Source organism: Gracilinanus agilis, chromosome 2 (genome assembly GCF_016433145.1).
Source record: "Gracilinanus agilis isolate LMUSP501 chromosome 2, AgileGrace, whole genome shotgun sequence".
NCBI classification, from domain to species: domain Eukaryota; kingdom Metazoa; phylum Chordata; class Mammalia; order Didelphimorphia; family Didelphidae; genus Gracilinanus; species Gracilinanus agilis.
The window spans coordinates 336,809,458-336,831,020 of record NC_058131.1 but is presented as its reverse complement, the minus strand read 5'-3'; the positions used below and the strand labels follow the sequence as shown (position 1 = coordinate 336,831,020).

At 42.4% G+C, this 21,563-nt stretch overlaps 1 protein-coding gene across 1 annotated transcript in view; it reads right to left on the bottom strand.

The window, feature by feature from the left end:
• Positions 1-15,249: 15,249 nt before the first annotated feature.
• The window catches only part of BPIFB1 (BPI fold containing family B member 1), a 31,114-nt gene continuing 24,800 nt past the window's right edge, over positions 15,250-21,563 (bottom strand). The window contains exons 11-15 of the mRNA XM_044661558.1: positions 20,613-20,680; positions 20,228-20,273; positions 18,320-18,383; positions 17,344-17,420; positions 15,250-15,395 (exon numbers count right to left, since the gene is read on the bottom strand). Of these exons, the coding sequence (XP_044517493.1) occupies positions 15,363-15,395; positions 17,344-17,420; positions 18,320-18,383; positions 20,228-20,273; positions 20,613-20,680 (288 nt within the window). The 3' untranslated portion in view covers positions 15,250-15,362. The remainder of the gene's footprint in view (positions 15,396-17,343; positions 17,421-18,319; positions 18,384-20,227; positions 20,274-20,612; positions 20,681-21,563) is intronic.

The window sequence follows — 21,563 nt, the reverse complement described above, 5'->3', positions numbered from 1 at the left end:
CTGACCATTATAAAAATGTTATAATCTCTTCTGGGAGGCTTGATTGCATCAGGATTCTCCTATAAATAAGGGACTTTTCTGTGAATTTTTGGACAGTTTCCTTAGGTCAATGACTTGAGGCAGTGCCCCTCATATCTCTCTCTCTCTCTCTCTCTCTCTCTCTCTCTCTCTCTCTCTGTCTGTCTCTCTCTCTCTGTCTCTCTCTCTCTCTCTCTGTCTCTCTCTCTCTCAGACACACACACACAGACACACACACACACACACACACACACACACACACAAAATAAAGCATTACATTTTAAGTGATGGTTTTCCCCAGTCATATTTTTTAGTGGTGGTTAAAGAGGGTGTACTCTGAAAATTTCAAGGTCCCCTCAATTTCCACTTCACACAATGGTGTGAGATGAGGTCAGGTGCCATCTTTTATGGAAGGCCCTGGATTTGAATACTGGCTCTGTGTGCTCTTGGGCAAGTCATTTTAACTCTAGAAACTGAAGTTCCTTCATGCTTGAAATGAAGATGATGACACTTGTTCTTCCTACACTTAAGACTGTTGTAAAGAAAATACTTTGTAAACTTTGAACTCCTTTATACATGTTATTGTTGTTATTATGATTCCTTTCCATACTCAACCTGAGGTTTTCTCTATGGAAGGTGAGGGGCTTATTGGCCCACAGACAGGCCAGGTCAAACATGCTATGATCCATCATGACTGGCAGTGATTGTGTAGGAAAGAGCCCAACATGTGAGATACTCCTCTCTTTATTATCTGGGCTATGAGCTTCCAAGGAAGCAATGAAGCAGGACTTCAATGGGACAGACAGGTGCCTGTGAGGGACAGAGACAGGGACAGGGAATCTGGTTGTAGGAATAACTTCACATTAGGCTTCAAGGATCCTAAGATTCAGCTGTGGAAGATAGCTTGGAGCTTGCTGTGGGAAAGTTTGAGTTTAAACCCCCAGGGTGGGAAAAGATGCTCCCTCAAGAATGACAGCCTCTGGGGACAGCTGGGTAGCTCAGTGGAGTGAGAGCCAGGCCTAGAGACATGAGGTCCTAGGTTCAAATCTGGCCTCAGACACTTCCCAGCCGTGTGACCCTGGGCAAGTCACTTGACCCCCATTGCCTACCCTTACCACTCTTCTGCCTTGGAGCCAATACACAGTCTTGACTCCAGGATGGAAGGTAAGGGTTTAAAAAAAAAAAAAAGAATGACAGCCTCTGATGATTATTTTAAAAATAGAGAAATGTCTTAAGTTGTGTTAACTTAGAAAAAACGCAGAACTATTAAATAGTCATAAAACCACTCTTTAATCAAGGGAAAGGGGGATGAGGGCTACTTGGCCTCTTATGCAGAGCTGCGCCTTGTGCAGAGTCTAAAGGAACACTGCTTCGCTCTGCTCCCTGATCCCCCTGGGAGTGACACCGCGCTAGATGACCACTCCTAGGGACAAAGGAAATTGGGGAACTTATATACCATTTGGGAAGATCCAGGGGCTGGGAGAGATGATTGACATTATACTGACAGGGATCATAGCTAGAGGCTAGGGTGCAAGGGAAAGGGACTGCTTACACAAAGGATACTAAAGGAATGGTCCCTGCCCAGGTAGTCTTCCTGGGTAAGGGTCTCAGATACAATGGGGAAGACTACCTAGGACAAAAGGGTATTTAGCATTTACCCTGGGGTCCATTATTCAGTCTGCAACTGCTAGCCTGAGATTCCCTTAAGGGTGGATTCCCACGGGAACAGGGAACTAGCACAAGCTTTGGGGGTCTTCAACCTACAAATTATTTCTAAACTTGGGGTTCATCATACCTCACTAAGCTACAAGTTTGGGAACTCTAGATTCCATGTCGACAGTTGAATGCAAGTTGAATGACCAGGAGGCAGGTGCAGGTGAAATACTGCCTCCATGAAAAGATGGGGTTTAGGATTCTTATATCCTTTTGACAACAGGGACTATGTGACCAGGGATGGGGTGACAGACGGATGTATTATGCATTGAAGACAGAGGAAGGAAGGGTGGACTGTGAAGTTCAGGGCATGATTAGATATCTGAGATACAAACAGATACTTATTAGAAGCAAACTGGGAGGTGCATATCTGTGCTTACCAAACAGGGGAGATGTCAAACTCAGTGTCTCTTTCAGACAGCCTTTCTTGACATAGATTTCTGTTGCTCAAAGTCACCTTTCTTCAGCCCTTACTACAGGAATTCAACGGAGAAAAGGAATTCCTTGTGTACCATTCGACCTGGGATACCTCTGGGGTTTTGGGATGTCCAGGGGAAATCCTGAATTCCATGCCAGAGCTCACCTAATCCAACCCTCTCATTTTAGAGTTGAGGAAAATGACACCTAGAGAAGGGAAGGGACTTGTCCAAGGTTATCTGGGTATTTAATAACAGAGTCTGGATTCAGATGTGGTTTCCCTCACTCCAAAAGCAGCATTATTTCTTGAATCTCCCTGTCTGGGCCTCAGTTTCCAATTCTGTAAAATAGTGGTGGGTAAGGGCTATATTTTTTCCCCAAGTGCTGGGATTCCAGTACTGAGATTCTGTCATTCCATTTTAATCCACACTGATCTCTTCCCTCCTCTGAAAAGTCAAAAATGGTTCATTGTCCATTGTTTGTCATAGGACATTTGATTCTTTCTAACTTGTCATGTTCTAGGTCTCTGATTCTTGACTCCACAGTGATTCCAGGACACAAAAGGACAGGGACTTGGTCTGATGTTGTCCCTTCTTCCCCATAGCTTAGCCTGGCAGGGGGTGAGCACTAAGCTTGATATCTAAGCAGAACCCTTTGAAATGGAATTGAATTTAAGTAGCTCCATTTCCCTAGAGAACTAAAGATAATGTCCTCCATAGACAGCCAACTCCGAAGGATCTTTTAGAGGATTAGCTGCACCTCCCTCCCTTTATTGTCCGGGTAACAGTGCCAGGAAGGATTGCCCCAGGGTAATGAACTGGAAAGAACACTGAATTTGAAAGCTGAGGACCAAGGATCAGATTCTATCTCGGCCCATTCCTGCTTTGCATGACTTTAGACTACAGTCTTCCCTTCTCTGGCTCTGTTTTATCGTTTGTAAAATGAGAGGACTGGACTAGAAGATAAGCTCCAGTCTCTTTAAGAGTTTATGACTATAAGATGGGCACAGGGCAGGAGAAGAGATGAGTACATAAATCTTTTAGACAAAATGGATATAAGAAGGAATGCTAGCACAGGAGTAGTTAAAATCTAGCTTTAAATCCAAGCCTTTGAAGTTTATTACCCATCTAAGGCAAATCATTCCACTTCTCTGTGCCTAATTTCCTCATCTGTAAAATGGGTACTATACCAACTTCATGTGGTTATTGGAAACATTAAATGAGATAACATATGCAAAGTACTTTGCAAACTTTGAGGTGCTGCATAAATGTGAGTTATGATTTTTTTAAAAAATTAGCCATATTCTTATTAATCTCCATGATCAATAGGGAATCAAAAATTGGCCAAGCATTAGATAGAGGCAGGGGCTGACTGATATTGCCATCTCCATCATTCAGTTGAAGATACCAAAACATACCGAGTTTGGGAGGTTCCTACAGAGATGGGGTGTTCAAGGTTGCATAAAGCCAACAATGGAACCCAAGATAAAATCTGGATCATGTCTGACAGCAGAAGCCAGGAGGCCTCTCACCAACATGTCCATCAGGATAGCATCCTTAGTGAGAATCATGGAGGTGACATAGTACTTGAAGTCTTCCTCACTGGAGGGTTTCAGACCTGAAGATATAAAAATACCCACAGCATTCTCCTATCTATGTCATCTCCCCTTAAGAGAATGTAAGCAACTTGAACACAGAAACTCTCTTCCTTTTTCTATTCATCTCCAGAGCACTCAGCATAGTGTTTGACCCATAGCAAATGCTCAAAAAATTCTTTTTCCATTCATTCATTCATTCATTCATTTGCCAGACTACCTGATTTCCTGCAGGGTCATAGACTTTAGGATTCTGCCAAGAGACTAGAGGGGTATAGAGTAGAAGTGAGAAGGACCAGGAGGGCCCTGAATACCTATGAGGAGAAAATGTATCACTGAAGGAGGAAATAGATACAAAAAAGACAATTTCTCTGGTATTTGATCTGATAGCCCTTTATTCTCTTGTTCTTCAGTGCTTTGAGTATTCATGTTTTCATCAGCAGGTCTTCCCTTCATTGACAAAGATCATACAATGATTTTGTCAGTTAATGTGGACAAAAATATTCCTTCTCTGGGACTCCAGCCTCTGGGAATCTATCTCAGCACCAGGTTAGACTGATCCTCAGGGACCATATGAAACCTTACTCTGACCCTCTACTTTTATGGCCTATCAGAACCTGCAAGAGCTGTAATCCACTGGCATATTCAAGTTAAAGTTAAACAAACTTTTATTTAAGCACCCGTTGTGTACAAGGCCCAGTGTATAAACCTGAGAAAGGAAATGGGCTTAAATAATGCATAGGCTTTATCCTTATGAAGCCTTTGTCTAGGAGGGGGATATGATAACCACTCTGATTCAGGCCCTAATCTTCAAAAACCCAGAAGACTGGACTGCCTCCACTCTAACCTTTTTTAATCCATCTTTTTTTAAACAAATTGTTTCCATAATCTTCCTATTCATGTTACTCCTTCCTTCAAAAACTTTCAGTGGTTCCCCATTGCCTGCCAAATAAACAAATAAATGAATAGATTTAAACAAATAAAATCAAACAGACAAATTCTGTTCCTGGCATTCAGTACCTTTCCCTACCTGACTTCAATAGACTTTTCCCAGTATATCTTCATATAGTCTATGTTCTGGTACAACTGGACTTACCATCTCCCATTTCCTTTTCATCCTTTCCTATCTTTATGCTTTTTGTTCACAGAGGCAGAATAGATTGGCTTCCTCTCTCACCTCTGATTCATAGTTTTTCCTTTCTTTCAAGGTCCAACTTAAGGACTGGTTCTTCCATGAAACCTCCCTAGAAGAAATTGATGTCTCTGCCCTCAAATTTTTCCTAGCATTTTGGCAGGATCTCTCTTCTGAATATTTTCACTCTCTTTTATTACAGTTATTTATGATTATCACTTCCTTTTCTCCTTCTCTCCCCTCCTCTCCTTCTTTCCATTGCACTATAAAGTTTTTGAAAACAAGGTCTATGTGAATTCACCATTGTATCTCCAATGCTGGGAAAAAGGGGTTTACAAAGAGCAGGTATTTAATACCCATAAAATGCCTAGCTAATACCTAGTATATGGTTAATAAATGCTTATTCCTTCCTTCCTTCATACTTAATAAATGCTTATTAGATGCAGTTGATCCTCATGAAGAAAAGAATCTTACGTACTCATGCTTGCTGAAGACAATAGACAGATGAAAGAGTCTTCAAGAACCCAGGGTCCTTTGTGACCTGCAGTAAGGCATTGGAGAACACTGTGAGGGAAAAGGCAAGTATACTGTACTTAGGTCTTTATGACAGGTGTTATAGGACCTGCTCTACAATAGATTCATCCATCTGGAACTGAAAAGAACCTTAGTAAATACTGGGGCATCGAAATCAGAGAACCTGTGGTCAACTCATATTTGTCTCTAGTTAACAATTATGTGATCTTGGAAAGTCATTTAACTTCTCCAGGTCTCAGTTTCTTTACTTGTAGATACTGGATTAGAGGGCATTAAGGTTCCTCCCAGCTCTTAGTCTATAGTCTAGTTCAGTCTTCTTATTTTAATTCAATTCATGAAAAATTTATTCATTGCTTATTCTATACAAGGTACTGGAAAACTAGGTGGCACAGTGGATAGAGTCTAGAAGTCAGGAAGACACATCTTTCTGAGTTCAAATCTGGCTTCAGATACTTCCTAGCTATGTGACCCTGGACAAGTCACCTAACCTTGTTTATCTCAATTTGCTCAACTGTAAAATGAACTGGAGAAAGGAATGGCAAACCACTTAAGTCTCCTTGCCAAGAAAATCCTAAATGGGATCAAGAAGAGTCAGATATGACTTATAACAAATGAACAAAATGCAGGGTACTATGCTAAGCCTTTGGGTATGCAACTATAAAGAAAACAGCCCCATTATCATCGCATCACATATTCTAATGAGCATACCCTGCACATAGAGAAGCACAATACAAGTTAAATTGAAGAGAAGGTGAACATTAATGACAGGGGGAACCTGGGAAGGTTTTAAGGAGGAGATGGCAACTGAGTTGCATCCTAGTAATTTATTATTACTACTAATTTATTCCTAGTAATTCCTAGTAATAAAGAAGAGGGGACAGAGAAAGAGCTTGAATGAATGTCATGGGAAGATTTGGTAAGGATGGGGGAAATGTGAGAAAACTTGTAGGCCATGGAGGAAAGAGCCATTAAATAGAGAAATGCTTAACATGAGAGGGAATGATCAAAGGAGCAAGTTCCCAGAGGAGATAAGAAAGATTAAAGGCATTAGTAGTGAGGTCAGTCTTAGAAAAGAGTCACTTCTTCTCCAGAGACAAACAAAGTGGGGGGAAAGATGAATTATGTAGAGGGGTTTTGAGATATGGAGTGGGAGAGAGGAGGAAAACTCTTAGTTCAGAGCCTGAATTTTATCAGGGAGGTAAGGAGCACTCTAAGAAAGATATGGGAAGGAGTTAATGTAGGGAAAGTCAAAGGGAAAGAGAAGCCTGGAAAAGCTGAAGAGGGAGATGGGCTAGAAAATCAATCAAGGAATGGTGAGGGCATAGTTGGGATAAGATAAATTTGTATTGGATCCAGTTGGTGTGGTGACTTGGCTTCTTCTACCAGTGTTCAGCAGGAAATTAAGCAGGGAATGAGAAGGGGGATGGTTGGGATAATTCAAGGAATGAGATTTTTTGGGTCAGGAAGTTCAAAGAGCAAAGAGGCAAAGGATCTGAAGGCAACAGAACAGTATACGGTTGAACTAGAATGCTGGTGAACAAGTTGAACTCAACTTATAGGGTCATAATTATTAAGGAGGGAAATAAGGGCAGAGCAGATGATACACTGGAAGAATAGAGAAGGGTGGAGGGAGTGGAGGCTGTCATCAGAAGAAATGGGTTCTGGAAGACTGAGGTACAGGAAGAGATGAATGGATAGGAGATTATTATCCAAAAAGGGAACTCTCAGAGCTCAAAATCATATGGAGAGGCATATGTATTCCTGATGGTAAAGTTTCAAGTGGGGCCGCCCCCTGAGTAGCTGAAGTACAAGGAAGATTCATGAGTGTACTCATGTAATATTCATTTTTTTTTTTAAAACATTTACCTTCTGTCTTGGAATCAATACTGTGTAATATAAGGGTAGGGCTATGGAGGTTAATTGAATTGCCCAAGGTCACACAGCTAGGAAGTATCTGAGGTTAGATTTGAATCCAAGACCTCTTGTCTCTAGACCTGGTTCTCTCCATCTCCTCAGACTCCAAATGAAAAGAATTCAAAGAATTTGAAGAGGCAATTAGTGCCAAAAGGATAGCTCACTTTATTTGGTAATATATGCTTTAAAATGTTTAAGGGAAAGTCCAAAATGGATCACGACAATGACTTCGCCATGGCCACTCAGGCCCTTAGGTGAATGGGAGTCAATGACAAAAAAAAAAAAAAAGAGGATTACCAGGCAACCCAATGAGCCGCTTGCTCAGGGTCCAGGACTTACTTCTCCAAAAAAGGCAGATTTTACCTCCCTCACAATGAGATTGGAGACTAACATGTCCAAAGCATAATAGGGAAAGATCAGGGCAGGAATGCAATTAGAGATGTCACCAGAGAATTTTAGCAAGTAAAGTCTTCAGACAATAGCAGAAAGAGGGGAAGGGGTAAATAATTGTCTAGAACTCTGAGTTCATAATTCTGAGCAGCTCAGGCAGTTCAGAGGTTGAAGCAACTCCTGAGGCCATGACCATTCCTGAAAGATGGGGGTTGAGTGGAATCCTGGAAGCTCATGGTTCAGAATTGCTCAGGTATTTTATTAGGATGATGTGTAAATTTAATGTAAATTGTACCCCTCTTTCTGAAAGTTTTGAAAACCCATTTTGGTCAGTGGTTTTAAGAGAGGTTTGAGGAAAACGAGTTCTCTTGGTCTGGAGACTTTTCTTGGTGGGGAGGCTGTTGGCTAGCAAATGGAGACAAGTCTGGCAAAATCAGATTAGTTGGGCACTTCCAGGTGATTATATGACTATAGCTCTCTCTGACTCCAAACTTTACTCTCTAATAAATAATTATAAATTAATATACTTGCTGAGTTCCTCTTGTACAAATGGGTACAGTGAGCTTTGAAGGATGAGTTCCTGCTCTTAAAGGCCTGACAGTGAGTGCATCAGGTAGGACACCTTTGTGTATCCTTTCATGGCATCACATGGTGAACACACAAGGTTCTCTGTGGTCCTCAGTTAGGATCAGATACTCATCCTGGAAAAGAAGTCTTGCATAGGGGTGGGTGTGAGGTTTTTGACCTGATGTAAGGAAAAATTTCCCAAGAATCAGAATGAGCTAGATATATATGGATTTGGGTTACTAACTGGGATTCCTGTTGGAGTATGAGCAGGACTAGAGATTTGCAAGACTCATTTCATCTCTGCAAGTCTAGAATTCATGGCATCATTGGTTTAGAACTGGAAGAGACCTCAGAAGTCATATAGTCTAACCCTATCATTTTGTAGATGAGTCCCCTAAAGCCCAAAGAAATTAAAAGATTTTTAAAAGTTTATTTATTTAATTAGTTTAGAATATTTTTCCATGGTTACATGATTCATGTTTTTTCCCTCCACTCCTCCCGTAGCCAACAAGTAATTCCACTGGGTTTTACATGTGTCATTGATCAAGACCTAAGAAATTAAAAGATTTGCCGTAGGGGAGGTAGATGTTAAAGCAGGGGTCGGCAACCTCTTTGGCCGTGAGAGCCATAAACGCCACATTTTTTAAAATGTAATTTTGTGAGAGCCGTACAGTGCTCACAGTGCGCACTCCTGTAACAGTGCCTGAAAAAAAATGGACTTTATGGCTCCTGCAGAAAGAGCCATATCTGGCTTGAGAGCCATACGTTGCTGGCCCCTGTGTTAAAGGGTGCAGCTAGATTTTGAACTTGAGTTTTCCTGTTCCAAATCCAGTCCATTTTATACTGTGTGATCTGATGGTACGTAAGGCTTTAGAACAAGAGTTCCTAGTCTGGGGATAGGTTTCAGGAACTCTATAAAGGTGGACAGGGAAAAAATTACATTTGAATTTTGATTTTCTTTTCAATACAATGTATTTTTTTCTTCAAGATCCATAGGTATCACTAGCTTGCCAAAGCAGCCCATGCTACCAAAAAGATAAAGAAAGAACCCCTGATTTAGAAATCAACTGAAGGTTAAATTGAGGCCTTGTCCATGGAAATAGGATCATTGTTGACTTAAGCTGCCTGGGTCCTTTGGGCCCCTATCTTTCCTCTGTGGATTCACCAAAGACATTTGATCCTATTGTTCCTGACATGAATTTTCGAAATTCTTTTAATCTTTGTTGGGAAAATGGTTATTTCCTTCAACACCAGATGCAATACAATCCCATGTAATCACCCTCAGGATGACATGGGTGCCTTGGGCCCTCACTGGGCCTCCCACATCACAGTCAGTCCCAAAACAGGAGGGTATTGTTCTGCTCTGATCTTGATGCTGGCAGCCAAGATGAGAAAAGGACAGCCACAGAGTCATCAGATCATGGTTTGCCTGAGCCAAAAGACCCATAGAGGCTGGCTAGGTCAAGGCCCTCCATTTACAAATGAAGAAATCAAAGCCCAGGTTGGGGAAGAGACCTGACCAATAACACACAACAATTTAGTGGTAAACCTTCCATCTCCAGAATCAATTTCCCTCAGGCAGAGGACCTTTGTACATCTTGAGAAGCTATAAACACAGATCTATCTCATTGCTCAGTACAATTTCGCACTAGGCAAATGTGGGAAGTCTTAGAATAGAATCTCAGCTCTTTCAAATTCTAGTTGTGTGTGTATGTGTGTGTGAGAGAGAGACAGACAGACAGAAGACAGACAGACACACACACACACACACACACAGAGAGAGAGAGAGAGAGAGAGAGAGAGAGAGAGAGAGAGAGAGAGAGATTCTCCTTCACCTTTCTAGGCCTCAATTTCCTCACCTGGAAAATAGGAATAGTAATTCTTTCATTACTCATTTCACAGACTTGTTGGAAAACTGTTCTGTAAGCCTTAAGTCACTATATAAATTTGATGTTTGATTATAAAGTTCACAGGAACAAAACTAGAAGAGACCTTGAAGATCCCTGGGTAGCCCATCTCTTTCATTTTGTAAATCAGGAAACTGATACAAGAGAATTTAAGTGTCTTGTCCAAAGTCACCAAAGTAGTAAGTGACATAATTTTTTTTTTTCTGCAATTGACTCCAGAACTCTTTCCATTATACCATGTGGCCCCCATTACAGACTTGTTAACTCTCTGGGAAAAGATATATAGAGGAGGCTAGGCAGGCACATAGACTCTATGCCTAGTAGATTAGGGATTAGGGAATTTAATCCCATTAGTTTCCCATAGGAAATGTCCTGTGTTGTAGCCATGGATTGTTCTCCTAGATTCCTTTTCTGTAAATTGTCATAAGATCTGGGATGCCTTCTTGGTGCATGGCTTCAGGGTGTCCAATGTGTGTGTGGTGGGGGAGGGGGAATTTAAAGGAGGATAAGATGCAGTTACTGCCCTCATGGGGATAATAGTGTGTCAGACAGGGGACCTTCGTGCATCCTTTGTATCATTGCTTGGTCCTTAATCCTCTGGCACTCAATTCTCCATATTCTCTTTGGTCCTCAATTTGGATTAGATATTTTGCTTGGAGGACTTGAGGAGGGAGGCTAGAAGAGGAGGATGAAGAGGATGAGAGTAGCCTACAAGTATCTGATAGCCTGTCAGTTTCTGTTTGGCTCCAGAGAACAAATAATCCACTTTGCTGAGGAAATACCTCAAAGCTAGGACCTTGGGTCACTAGAAGAACCATTTTTAAGAATGTTGTACTAACAGTATCAGTAAACAGTGATGAGGGAACAGCTAAGTGGCTCAGTGGATTGAGGGCCAAGCCTAGGAATAGGAGGTCCTAGGTTTAAATCTGGCCTCAGACACTTTCTAGCTTGTGACCCTGGGTAAATCACTTCACCTCCATTGTCTAGACCTAACCATTCTGTACTGGAACCAATAAACAGTATTGATAATAACACAAAAGGTAAGGGTTTTAAAAAACAGTGATGAGACATAAAAAACAATCGGGAGAGGTAACTTTGTATTGTTCCCCTTTCGACAGCCATTACTGAACTTAGCACAGTGCCTGGTACACAATAGGTGCTTAATAAATGTATTTTGATTGGTTAGTTGGCTGAGCTGCCTATTACCAGAAAAGGATGTGCTTAATTGTTTGATAGACATCTGTGATCAGTCAAATGGCAGTTTCATTTGCTTGTTTTAACTCAGTCAACATAAAAACAGATGGAAGATAGTAGACAGATTCATCTTTTTCCTTCCCAGAATGGGAAAGCAATGTTCTTTGGTGGAAGGAGGGCTTCATTTGGCATATGGATTTCAAGGCTAGTCTACATAAGAACCCTAACCTTTCTGTTTCCAACAAATGAAGTCAACAAGCATTAAGTGAGTGCCTAGTATATTCTAGGCATTGGGCTAAGTACTGGGAACACAGAGACAGAAAATCTCAGTCCTTTCCCTCTAATGGAGAAAGAAAACAAATAAAAAAGAAAAATTGGAGTGGGGTGTAGGAGTAGAAAGAGGAAAGAAGGAGTGAATATGACTGACCTGGACACTTTCTTTAACACATAAATTGCAAGGTAAATTGGTCAAAGGATGGGGTCCTAGGAGCAGAGTGATCTTCTACTTCAAGGCACTTCTTCCACATCAGTTATCATGCCTTGGCATTAGCTATGGTCATTTGTACAGTAGTGGTATAGTTCTGGAAAGCTGAATATAATCCATGCCCTTGGACCTATAACTATGGCAGGGTTACCGGGTTTTGCAATGGGTACTGTAAGATTAAAAATTAATATCCAGATACTCCAAGTATTATTTTTATAAGCTTTTAATAATAATTATTTGAAGCAAAGGAAAAAATAGCCTCGGTAAAGAGAAGTTTCCCAGACCGCACACCCAAAAGAGAGCCCAGAGCCCCTAGAGCAGAGAGCCCCTGAGGGTGGGGTTTCCAGCAAATTAATTTCCCAAAGGAAAGGATGCAAAGTGAGGACATAACTGAAAAGGATGCTGGGTAATGTAGTTCAGGTGTATCAAAATTTCTATTTGCACAGTACTAAAAAAATAAATTCCCCCATTGGCATGGGGGAGCAGAAAAGGATCCACATATGAGAACATGATAGTAAGGTAGGAACCCCAATGCTACCTCCTTCCCTCCCCCCCACTCCCTACACATATACTCAGGGACCTCTTCAATTCCTTATACTTAGTTTCTGGTTTAATTAGTAATACCTATCTCCTTTGGAAAATAGGACTTACTCACACTAGCACCAGGGTCCAGGAAATGGTAAGTGGGTATCTCCTTTTTTAAAAAATAAATCTGATGATTATATTCTCATCTGGGCCAAGGATGGACAAGGAATATAGAAGCAGGAAAGTCCCTGAATCATAGTGTCATAGGATCAAGACACATCTGAGCCAAAGGATCCATAGAGGGTAGCCAGAAGAAACTGAGGCCTAGAATGAAGAAGAAACCTGTCCAGTATCACACAGCAAATTAAGGGCAGAACTCTGTGCTTGAACATTTGGGCACAGGATAAGGAAATGTATGGGGTTGCCTCAATAATCCTTGAAGGGTGGCCCTGGTCATTACAACAGCCTGCCCATTCTGGCCCTTACAAAGAGGCCCTTGGGACTTCTTTCCTCAAGGAAATAAAGGCTGGGATAGGGAGCCTAGCTCAAGAGGACTTATAGAGCAATGGGTCTTCATGTTGGCAGGGGTGACATGGGCTCTTGCTTTATCTTCTCCAGAGAAGGGTTAGGGAAGCCATCTGCTCAGGATGGGGGCATGGTGTTGGCTTTAGCTTCCACCTCCCTCCTGCTTTGGGAGAGTCCCATCCCTTCTTCCCAAAGTCTGGGCCTACCCAATGAGTGGCAGGAGGTGGATGTTAGGAGTTACCTTTGGACATAGGAGTGGGGTGAGGGTGGTGTCAGGTGAGGACCCACATCACTCTGGCCACAAATGGTGTATGGTAGGTAGCAGGTGTGGTGAGAACATGACCTGTAATTCTATAGAGAATGTAAACTACCTTGAGTAAATGAAAACAACAGAAGAAACTCCAACTCTCCCATGTGAAAAATTACACGTGAGCCTGAGCATCCCTGGCACTATGCTTTCTTTGTTCTGTTTCTATATAATTATCTGACCTGGTTGTGGGATGGGGTGGGGATTCGCCATATTTCTTTGTCTTCCACCCCCCCACCCCCAGGACTGGTCTCTTGTGAGTGAGCTCCCTCAATTAACTCTAATAAACCTAAACCTATTCATAACCAAGCTGGCATGGGCCCCTCTTTCTTTGATACCTCAGTGTTTTCTAGGAGGGAATGCCACCCTACAATTGGCATAATTAGTGCAGAATAGATCTGCTCCCTTATAGTCAACATAGTTGGCAGAATAGTCTGCTCCCCTACAGATCTTATGCTCTTGCATATGGCCTAGTAATGAACCTCTCCTTACTGCAACCCAGAGCTCTCTCCCTCATATTGGTGCCACTGAGACCATGTGGGCACACATTCATTTGGCCTCCAATTAGGAATGTTAATGTAAGCTCCAAATTGAACTGTCTTTGTACTTCGGCAAAAAAAATTGAACCTCTGCCACCTCTCCTCCCCTCTGCCCTTTGTTGAGCCTCGTTCACCACTAGCAGGAAGAAAGATAAGTATTTGGCATATTGCCTCTTTGCCAACATGGCAGTGGGGGTGAGAGGTGGAAGGGATAGGCAGATGGCCTGCGTGTACACGCACACACACACACACACACACACACACACACACACACACACACACACATACACAGGGCCTCTGATGGTTTAACTACTTAATAAGGATGATTGGATAACTCTGGAAGTTATCTGATACCTCTGGAAAATTTCTTTCTCACCTTGCATAGCAAGGGGATGTCCTGTGCCTTCTCAGCTGAAGACACCTTCTGTACCTCTTGCCCAGGGACAAACATTCCTAGTTCTAACTTTATGTGCTTTCATTTCAAAAGAGACGTAGAAACATGCTTTTGTGGGTGCAAGATGCATACTCATACAAGATAGATTGCAGAGGGGGCAGCTGGCTAGCTCAGTGGATTGAGAGCCAGGCCTAGAGACGGGAGGTCCTAGGCTCAAATCTGGCCTCAGACACTTCCCAGCTGTGTGACCCTGGGCAAGTCACTTGACCCCCATTGCCTAGCCCTTACCACTCTTCTGCCTTGGAGCCAATACACAGTATTGACTCCAATATGGAAGGTAAGGGTTAAAAAAAATTGCAGAAACTCTAGGGGGAGGAGGAAAAGGACTATTATGGCATCCATATATAGCAGGGTTTGTGTCATATAATTAACTATATAGTTACCCTTAACTACATAGTTAAAAGTTTGTGATGAACTCTTATGTGTATAAAAAATTTCAAAAAAAAAAAAGATAAACAGCTTTAAATATTGTCTTGTTTTTATACTGAAGTGTTTTTAATGTAAAATGCTATGTTGAAAGAATAGTTGGCTGGTTTGGGTCCAATCAAAATCCCGAAATGGCTCAAATAGTTCCGGAATCCCGAATATCAGAGGTGGCCATTAGGCCAAAGACTGTCGAACCCCCATCTAGAATACTACCATTAGAAGGGACCTCAGAATTCATCTAGTTCAGTGCCTTCATTTTTCTAGAGAGTCAGGATTGTTAAATGATTTGTTCAAGGTCACCCAGTTGGTGGAAGAGTGAGAATAAGCCCCCATGCTTCTTGGGATTGTCAATTCAGTGCACTATCCATGACACTGTTCTGCCAACATCAACAACCTGTTTTTCTCATTCAGAGATCACCCCAATACCAGCAGCAAAGACAGACTCAGAGAGCCAAGTGTGGATAAGCCAGGTATACAGATCCAGAATCCCCAGACCCTCCTGTCTCCCTGAGGAAAAGTTGAACAATGACCCAAGTGCAGGAATAGATATGTTTATTGATGTTAGAACATCTACAGACTGGAAAGCTCTCATGTTCTCCCACTCTCAGCTCCTCTCAAGTCGGATTTAGGAACAAAGTTGGCAATTTCTCCTCCTCCATCATCTTTGTCTTCTCTGACTTCCCTTTACCGATGGGTCTGCTGAGCCAGGTGTGGCAGATAGCCTAGGATTTGGCTGGGATGATCAGAAGTGCACCCTAGAAAAGAACATATCAAACCAGAGTCCTGGATGAGGGGACTGTCTGCCACACAGAGCAGAGATCTATGAGTTAATCTGCTACAGCCTTAGGAATCACAACCCTGTATTTTAGTAGATTGTCATCAAGAATTACTATGGCTAAAACCAATGTATAACCTGGCAACCAGCTTCTGGCCTCTCTCTGAACCATTTCGACTCATCCTCAAATGGTAGACATGGTTGATCACCCAGCCTGTAGCTAATCTTTTGGAGTTGGTAAACCCAAAGATTAAGAGAAGGGATTTTAGCAATAATCTAGACTCTCTTCTAATCTTACAGATGAGGAAACTGATATCAAGTGCCTTGTCCAAGGTCCAAACAGTTAATTTATCAAGTGGTAAAACATGGGTTCAAATCTAAATCCTCTAATCTCAAGACCAGAATTCTTTCTATTGTATCAGACTGCCTGCTTCAAAACCCCATTCCTACTGGATACATTCCCTCCGGTAATCCTGGCAGAAGGACTGAATTTTTGTGAGCTGGAAAGGTTGCTTGAGCTGTAGGCTGATGGCTACAAGCCTTCCTCAGAGGTAAATGATGCTACTAAAGACAGAACAGGATCAGTGACTAAGATCTGATGAACAGTCAGTTTGGTCTCTAGAACAATGGTAAAGAGAGAGATTTGAGACCATGCCCCTGCTTTCATTTCCCCTTGCGTTGCCCTGACAGCTGAAGTGTATACCTCTCTCTGACTTGTTATGATGAAACTTGGTGTATTGGTGTTGGTGGAGGGGGTGGGGTATGTGTATGTGATGAGTGTGTGTGCTAAATGGCCGAAATCTCTCCAGATATTATGCAAGGCAGCAGGTGGTTCATTGGAAAGAAGATGGGATTCCAGCTATGCTGCTTCCCCAGAATTTGTCATTACCCTGTTAGACCAAGTCTGCGGGGTTCTCACGTCTCTTTGAGACCCTTTGTTCTTCTAATTGGACCCTCTGACTAGAGCAGTGATTCCCAAAGTGGGCGCTACTGCCCCCTGGTGGGTGCTTCATTGATCCAGGAAAGCAGTAATGGCCACAGGTGCATTTGGGGGGTGGTGAATAACTGTAAGGGGGCGGTGATAGTATGTGACAGGGGGTGCCAAGTAATATTTTTTCTGGAAAGGGGGTGGTAGGCCAAAAAAGTTTGGGAACCACTGGACTAGAGGATAGGAGCTCAACCTCCAGAGCTTCGATTTCTGGAGGAGGTACAGCAGAATTTTTCTTCACATTTCCCACCAGCTACACACTGGCTTTTATACTTGTCTGGAACTCAGCCATCATGTCCCTGTGCCTGGTGCCTTCTCCACTGTTCCCCTCTGAAGTCACCCCTTATTTTTCAGGTTTCTCTTGTGTATTGTCTAGAGGCAGCTAGGAGGTACAATGGATAGAGTATTGGGCCTGAAGTCCAAAAGATCTGACTTCAAATCTAGCCTCAGATACTTACTAGCTCTGTTAACTCTGGGCAAGTCACTTAATCTTTATTTGCCTCAGTTTTCTCATTTGTAAAATGGGCACAACAATAGCATCTACCTCTCAGTGTTGTCATGATAATCAAATGGGATAAGTAATTGTAAAGAATTTATTACAGTGCCTGGCACATAGTAGGTGCCAAATAATTGTTAACTATTTTTATCATTATCATCTCCTCCCATTATATTATAAGCCCCTTGATGGCAAGACCTATCTTTTTACTTGACTCCAGCACTTAGCAGCGTGCCTGGCACATAGAAAGTGTTTAACAAATGTTTACTGATTGATTTGATTTGATAGTCCAGGACACTAGGTTCTAGTGTCAGTTAAACTTACTCTATGACTTTGGACAAGCGCCTTTCTTTCTCTGTGACTCCAAGGTCAATATTCTTTCCTTTTCACTGGGAGGCTTCTCTAAGGTAGCAGTATCAGGGACCATCAGAATGTCTTACTCACCTGGATAGGAATTGCTTTGGCTTGTTGAAATCCTGATTCCTTTACGATGGGCAAGGGAATTCCATTTCTCAATATACCTTAAACAAAGCACATGTGTTTGAGTGGTGGAAGAGGGGCCATTGCTACATCTACTCTGCATTTTAGGAATCCACTCTTCTTAGGGCAGGCCCTGCAAGTTCCTCAGTGAAGGTATCCTCACTCCCACCAGTTTGGTCCTCCCCAACACCTACTTTCCCAGGACCATTCTCTCTCTATTCATGCCTTTGGGCAGCTCAAGAGAAGGGAGCCACCTTTTTATGTATTTCCTCTGTTCAAAATCCCTTGATGGCTCCCTTGATCTATTCCTTGTGGAATCTCCTTCTTCCCCCCTTTCCACTGTGGGATATCTAGCCCCGCTTTAAAGCCCAACTCAAACGCATATTCTCTAGGAACAAGTTTCTGATCTCCCCTTTCCCCTTCTCCATTTCATAAAATATATTCTTCCTCAATAGCCACTTAGCACCTTGTTTCAACCTGTATTATGCATTTACATAATAAATATTGCATATTGCAACTATGTTTGTATTTTATTCCACATTAAACTATGAATTCCATAAGGCTATATATTTCTCTCTCCCAAAACCTAGAACAAGGCCTTGTGTACAAAATGCACTTGGTAAGTATTGGTTAACATTCAAGGCTCTTCACAGTCTGGTCCAGCCAGCTCCCATCAATTTATCTCTAGCCTTGAGTCCTCCATACTTGCCAATCCCCCAGTTTAGTCTTCCCAGTGACCCACGGTCATAACATAAGCATTCTCACCTCTTGGTCATTGCTCTGCCTTTTCCCCTCCCATTGCTCCCACTTCCTCTCTAATTCTACCCAACCTTCAAAGTTCAGTTAATTGAATTTCCTGTCTCCTCCAGGAAGCCTTCTCTGACCACCTCCACCATCACAGGCTACACCTCCTCTGACCACCTTTGGTGGCTATGCTTACCATTCTGGTTCGGCAACAACACAGAGAATAAGATCTGACTGATCACGTTCCCCAAGAGTTCAGGCTGCAACAAAGAGAAATGTGGCCTTACACTCTTGCCCATGCAGGGGTTCTTCTCCATAGACCTGTAGGCTTTTCGCTAGACACCGACGGAAGAGGTGAGAGAGCGTGCTAGGCGAAGCAACAGAAAACCCACGTCCTCTGATGGGTAAGAGAGAAGATCACCTTCACATGTGAAAGTTGGCACATTGCTGCCATGAGGGGGACTGGAAGGGGGAAGCCCTAGTGGTAGCCCCAGGACAAGGAACAGAAGATGGCACCATCGCAGGCTGTGCCAAGCTTCTTACGTTCTTGACATATAGACATGGCATAAGAAGTGGGGTCCCCTCCTGGAGCCTAACCCAAGAGAAGAAGCTGTGAAACCTTGCTTGATTACCCTAGCTTAAGTGCCCTTTCCTCCACAAAGGCTCTGATCCCTCCATGGCTGGAAGAGATTCATTCCTTCTCGGTTTTCTCATAGCATTTGGATTGGATCCTCTTCTGTTTTTGTCATGCTCTACTTTGTAAGATGTTTATTTGTACACATAGAGTATCCCCTGTAATAAAGTGTATCTATATAATTTATTAAATGTATTTTTATATTTTATACTTATATATTATATTTTAGATGTATAAATATATTTTATATTATAAAAGAAACTCTCTAAAAGGCAGAGACTATGCCATTTAACATATTTAGGCAATCCAGTGCCAACTGCATGGTTTTGAATATAGTAGATACTTAAATGTTTATTGGATTGAATTGAAGTCATGACCTTGTCCTTGGAATCATAGACTGTCAGAACTTGAAGGCCCCTTGGAGATCTATGAGTGCATTAGAGATTCAAACAAGGTGCCAAGTGACATTTGATGAAGAATATGGAGATCTAGGGGCAGCAGTGGATTATCAGGAGCCAGATCTAGAGAGGGGAGATCCTGGGTTCAAATCTTGCCTTAGTCACTTCCTAGCTATGTGATCCTGGGCAAGTCACTTAACTCTCATTGCCTAGCTCAACTCTTACCACTCTTTTGCCTTGGAACCAATACAGAGTATTGATTCCAAGTCAAGAGGTAAGGGTTTAAAAAAAAAAAAAAGAATATAGAGATATAGAGGTCTAACTCCTTTATTTTAGCAATGAGGACATTGTGACCCAGAGAGGGATGCTCCAAAGTTCACTGACACCAAATCTACATGAACAAGGTCAGCCAGCTCGATGAGAAAAGCTGTGGACTGAGAGACGGAAGTTCTGGGTTCAAATTCCAACATGTGGGCAGACTAATTTGGGTATGTGTGTCCTTGAGCAAGTAGTTTTTCTTTCTCTGAGTTTCAGTTTTTTCCACCTTTAACTTCCCCTCTGTACCCCTACCCATGACCTAAAGAAAAGTCCCTTTGGCATAAAACTGACCATCAGTACTCACCTCCCACAAGCAAAAAATCACCATTATTTGACCTGAGTGACCAGGACCTAGAATAGACTTATAAAGGCTTGACCTCTATGACACATCCCAGGTTCAATGGCCCACGTTTTTGGCTTTGAGTGAAGAATGTAGACAATGGTTTACAGAATTCAAACCTAAATCCCCATCCAAGAAAAAATATCTTTGTTTGCTCCCATTCATAGCATTTGGGCCTAGTCAGCCCTTGGGCCTTGGTTTGTAATGGAATCGTGCTGGATGCTTAGTTCCCAGGACCCAGAGGGACCGGGCCTTGGTGATGGCAGGAGAGAGCTGGTTGTAAACAAGGCATTAAGACCCCTGCCTTTTTCTTGAGTAAATTTGTTTTCACAGAAAAGGTATCTGTCCTGCTATGACTCTAGGCCAGACTCTCCCTCCCCTCTCAGATGGAGATGGCAGGAACCAATAACTTACGCTGAACAGGCCTGTTGATGAGTTCATCAGATGGATGCGGTCAGTGCTGTAACAGAAAAGCCAAGATCAGGATGGTGTTGGAGCATCCTGTTGAAATTTCCCATGTTCTAGGGGCAGCTAGGTGGCTCAGTGGGTTCAAATCTGGCCTCAGATGCCTCCTAGCTATGTGACCCTGGGCAAGTCACTTAACCCCAATAGTCTAGTCCTTACTACTCTTCTGCCTTGGAAATGATACTTAGCATTAATTCTATGACAGAAGGTAAGGGTTTAAATTTTTTTTTTCCAGTGCCCCCTCAACACCAAATTCAGTGATTTAAACAGAGAAGGTACTTTAATAAAGGTCTGTTGAATGAATAAATTGATGAATGGCATTTTATGTTTTTACCTGATTCTTTGGATGTTGAAAAAAAGTCTGTGCCCTTCAGTGTAAAACTGACCGTCAGAAGTTGCTTCCTGTAAGAAAGTCACCATGATTTGACCTGAAAAGTCTGAGACCTGGAGTGAAAGCAACTTTTCAAAAAGAGGTGCTTAAGGGGCTTAGGGGTAGGGGTCAGCTTCCAGAAGGGACTGAGGCAAAGGTCAAACGTTCAAGTGCCAAGTCAGATAGTTCCTGTTCTGGCCCCAAATGGGGAAATGGTGCTCTCAGACACAGGAGAAGATTGGGGAGAGGTCAAAGAAAACTCAGTGGAGCCAGGCCACGCTACTCAGACTTCTCTTTTGGAGAAAGAGCTCAAAATGCATGTGCTCTGGATGGTGACAAAATCCAAATCCCTCACCCTAGCATTCAAGACCCTTCACATTTTGACCCCAGGCTGCTTTTTTCTACCTAATCTCTAACTATCAGCCCTGTATGGTCCCTCTACTCCCCCCAAATGGTCTCTTTCCAATCCTCCAAACAAATCTTGTACTTTCTGGGCTCTGCCTTTTATTCCTTGTATGTCCATGCCCACCCTCCATTGCACAAACCTCACTCACTTTTAAAGGTTTAAGTCTAATCCCCTTTCCTCCAAGGGGCCTTTGAAGAGCATCTCAGCTCTTAGGAAGTAGTATAAGTCATCCTCATCATCCTCATCTGAGGTCATATAGTTCATAAATGGCAGAGCAAAGATTAGAATCTAAGTCTTCTGATTCCCAGGGCTGCTAGGTGGCACAGTGGACAGAGCACTGGGCCTGGAGGCAGAAAGACTCATTTTCCTGAGTTCAAATCTGGCCTCTGACACTAGCTATGTGACACTGGGTAAGTCATTTAATCCTGTTTGCATCTGTTTCCTCATATGTGAAATGAGCTGAAGAATGGCAAAACACTCTAGTATCTTTGCCAGGAAAACCCCAAATA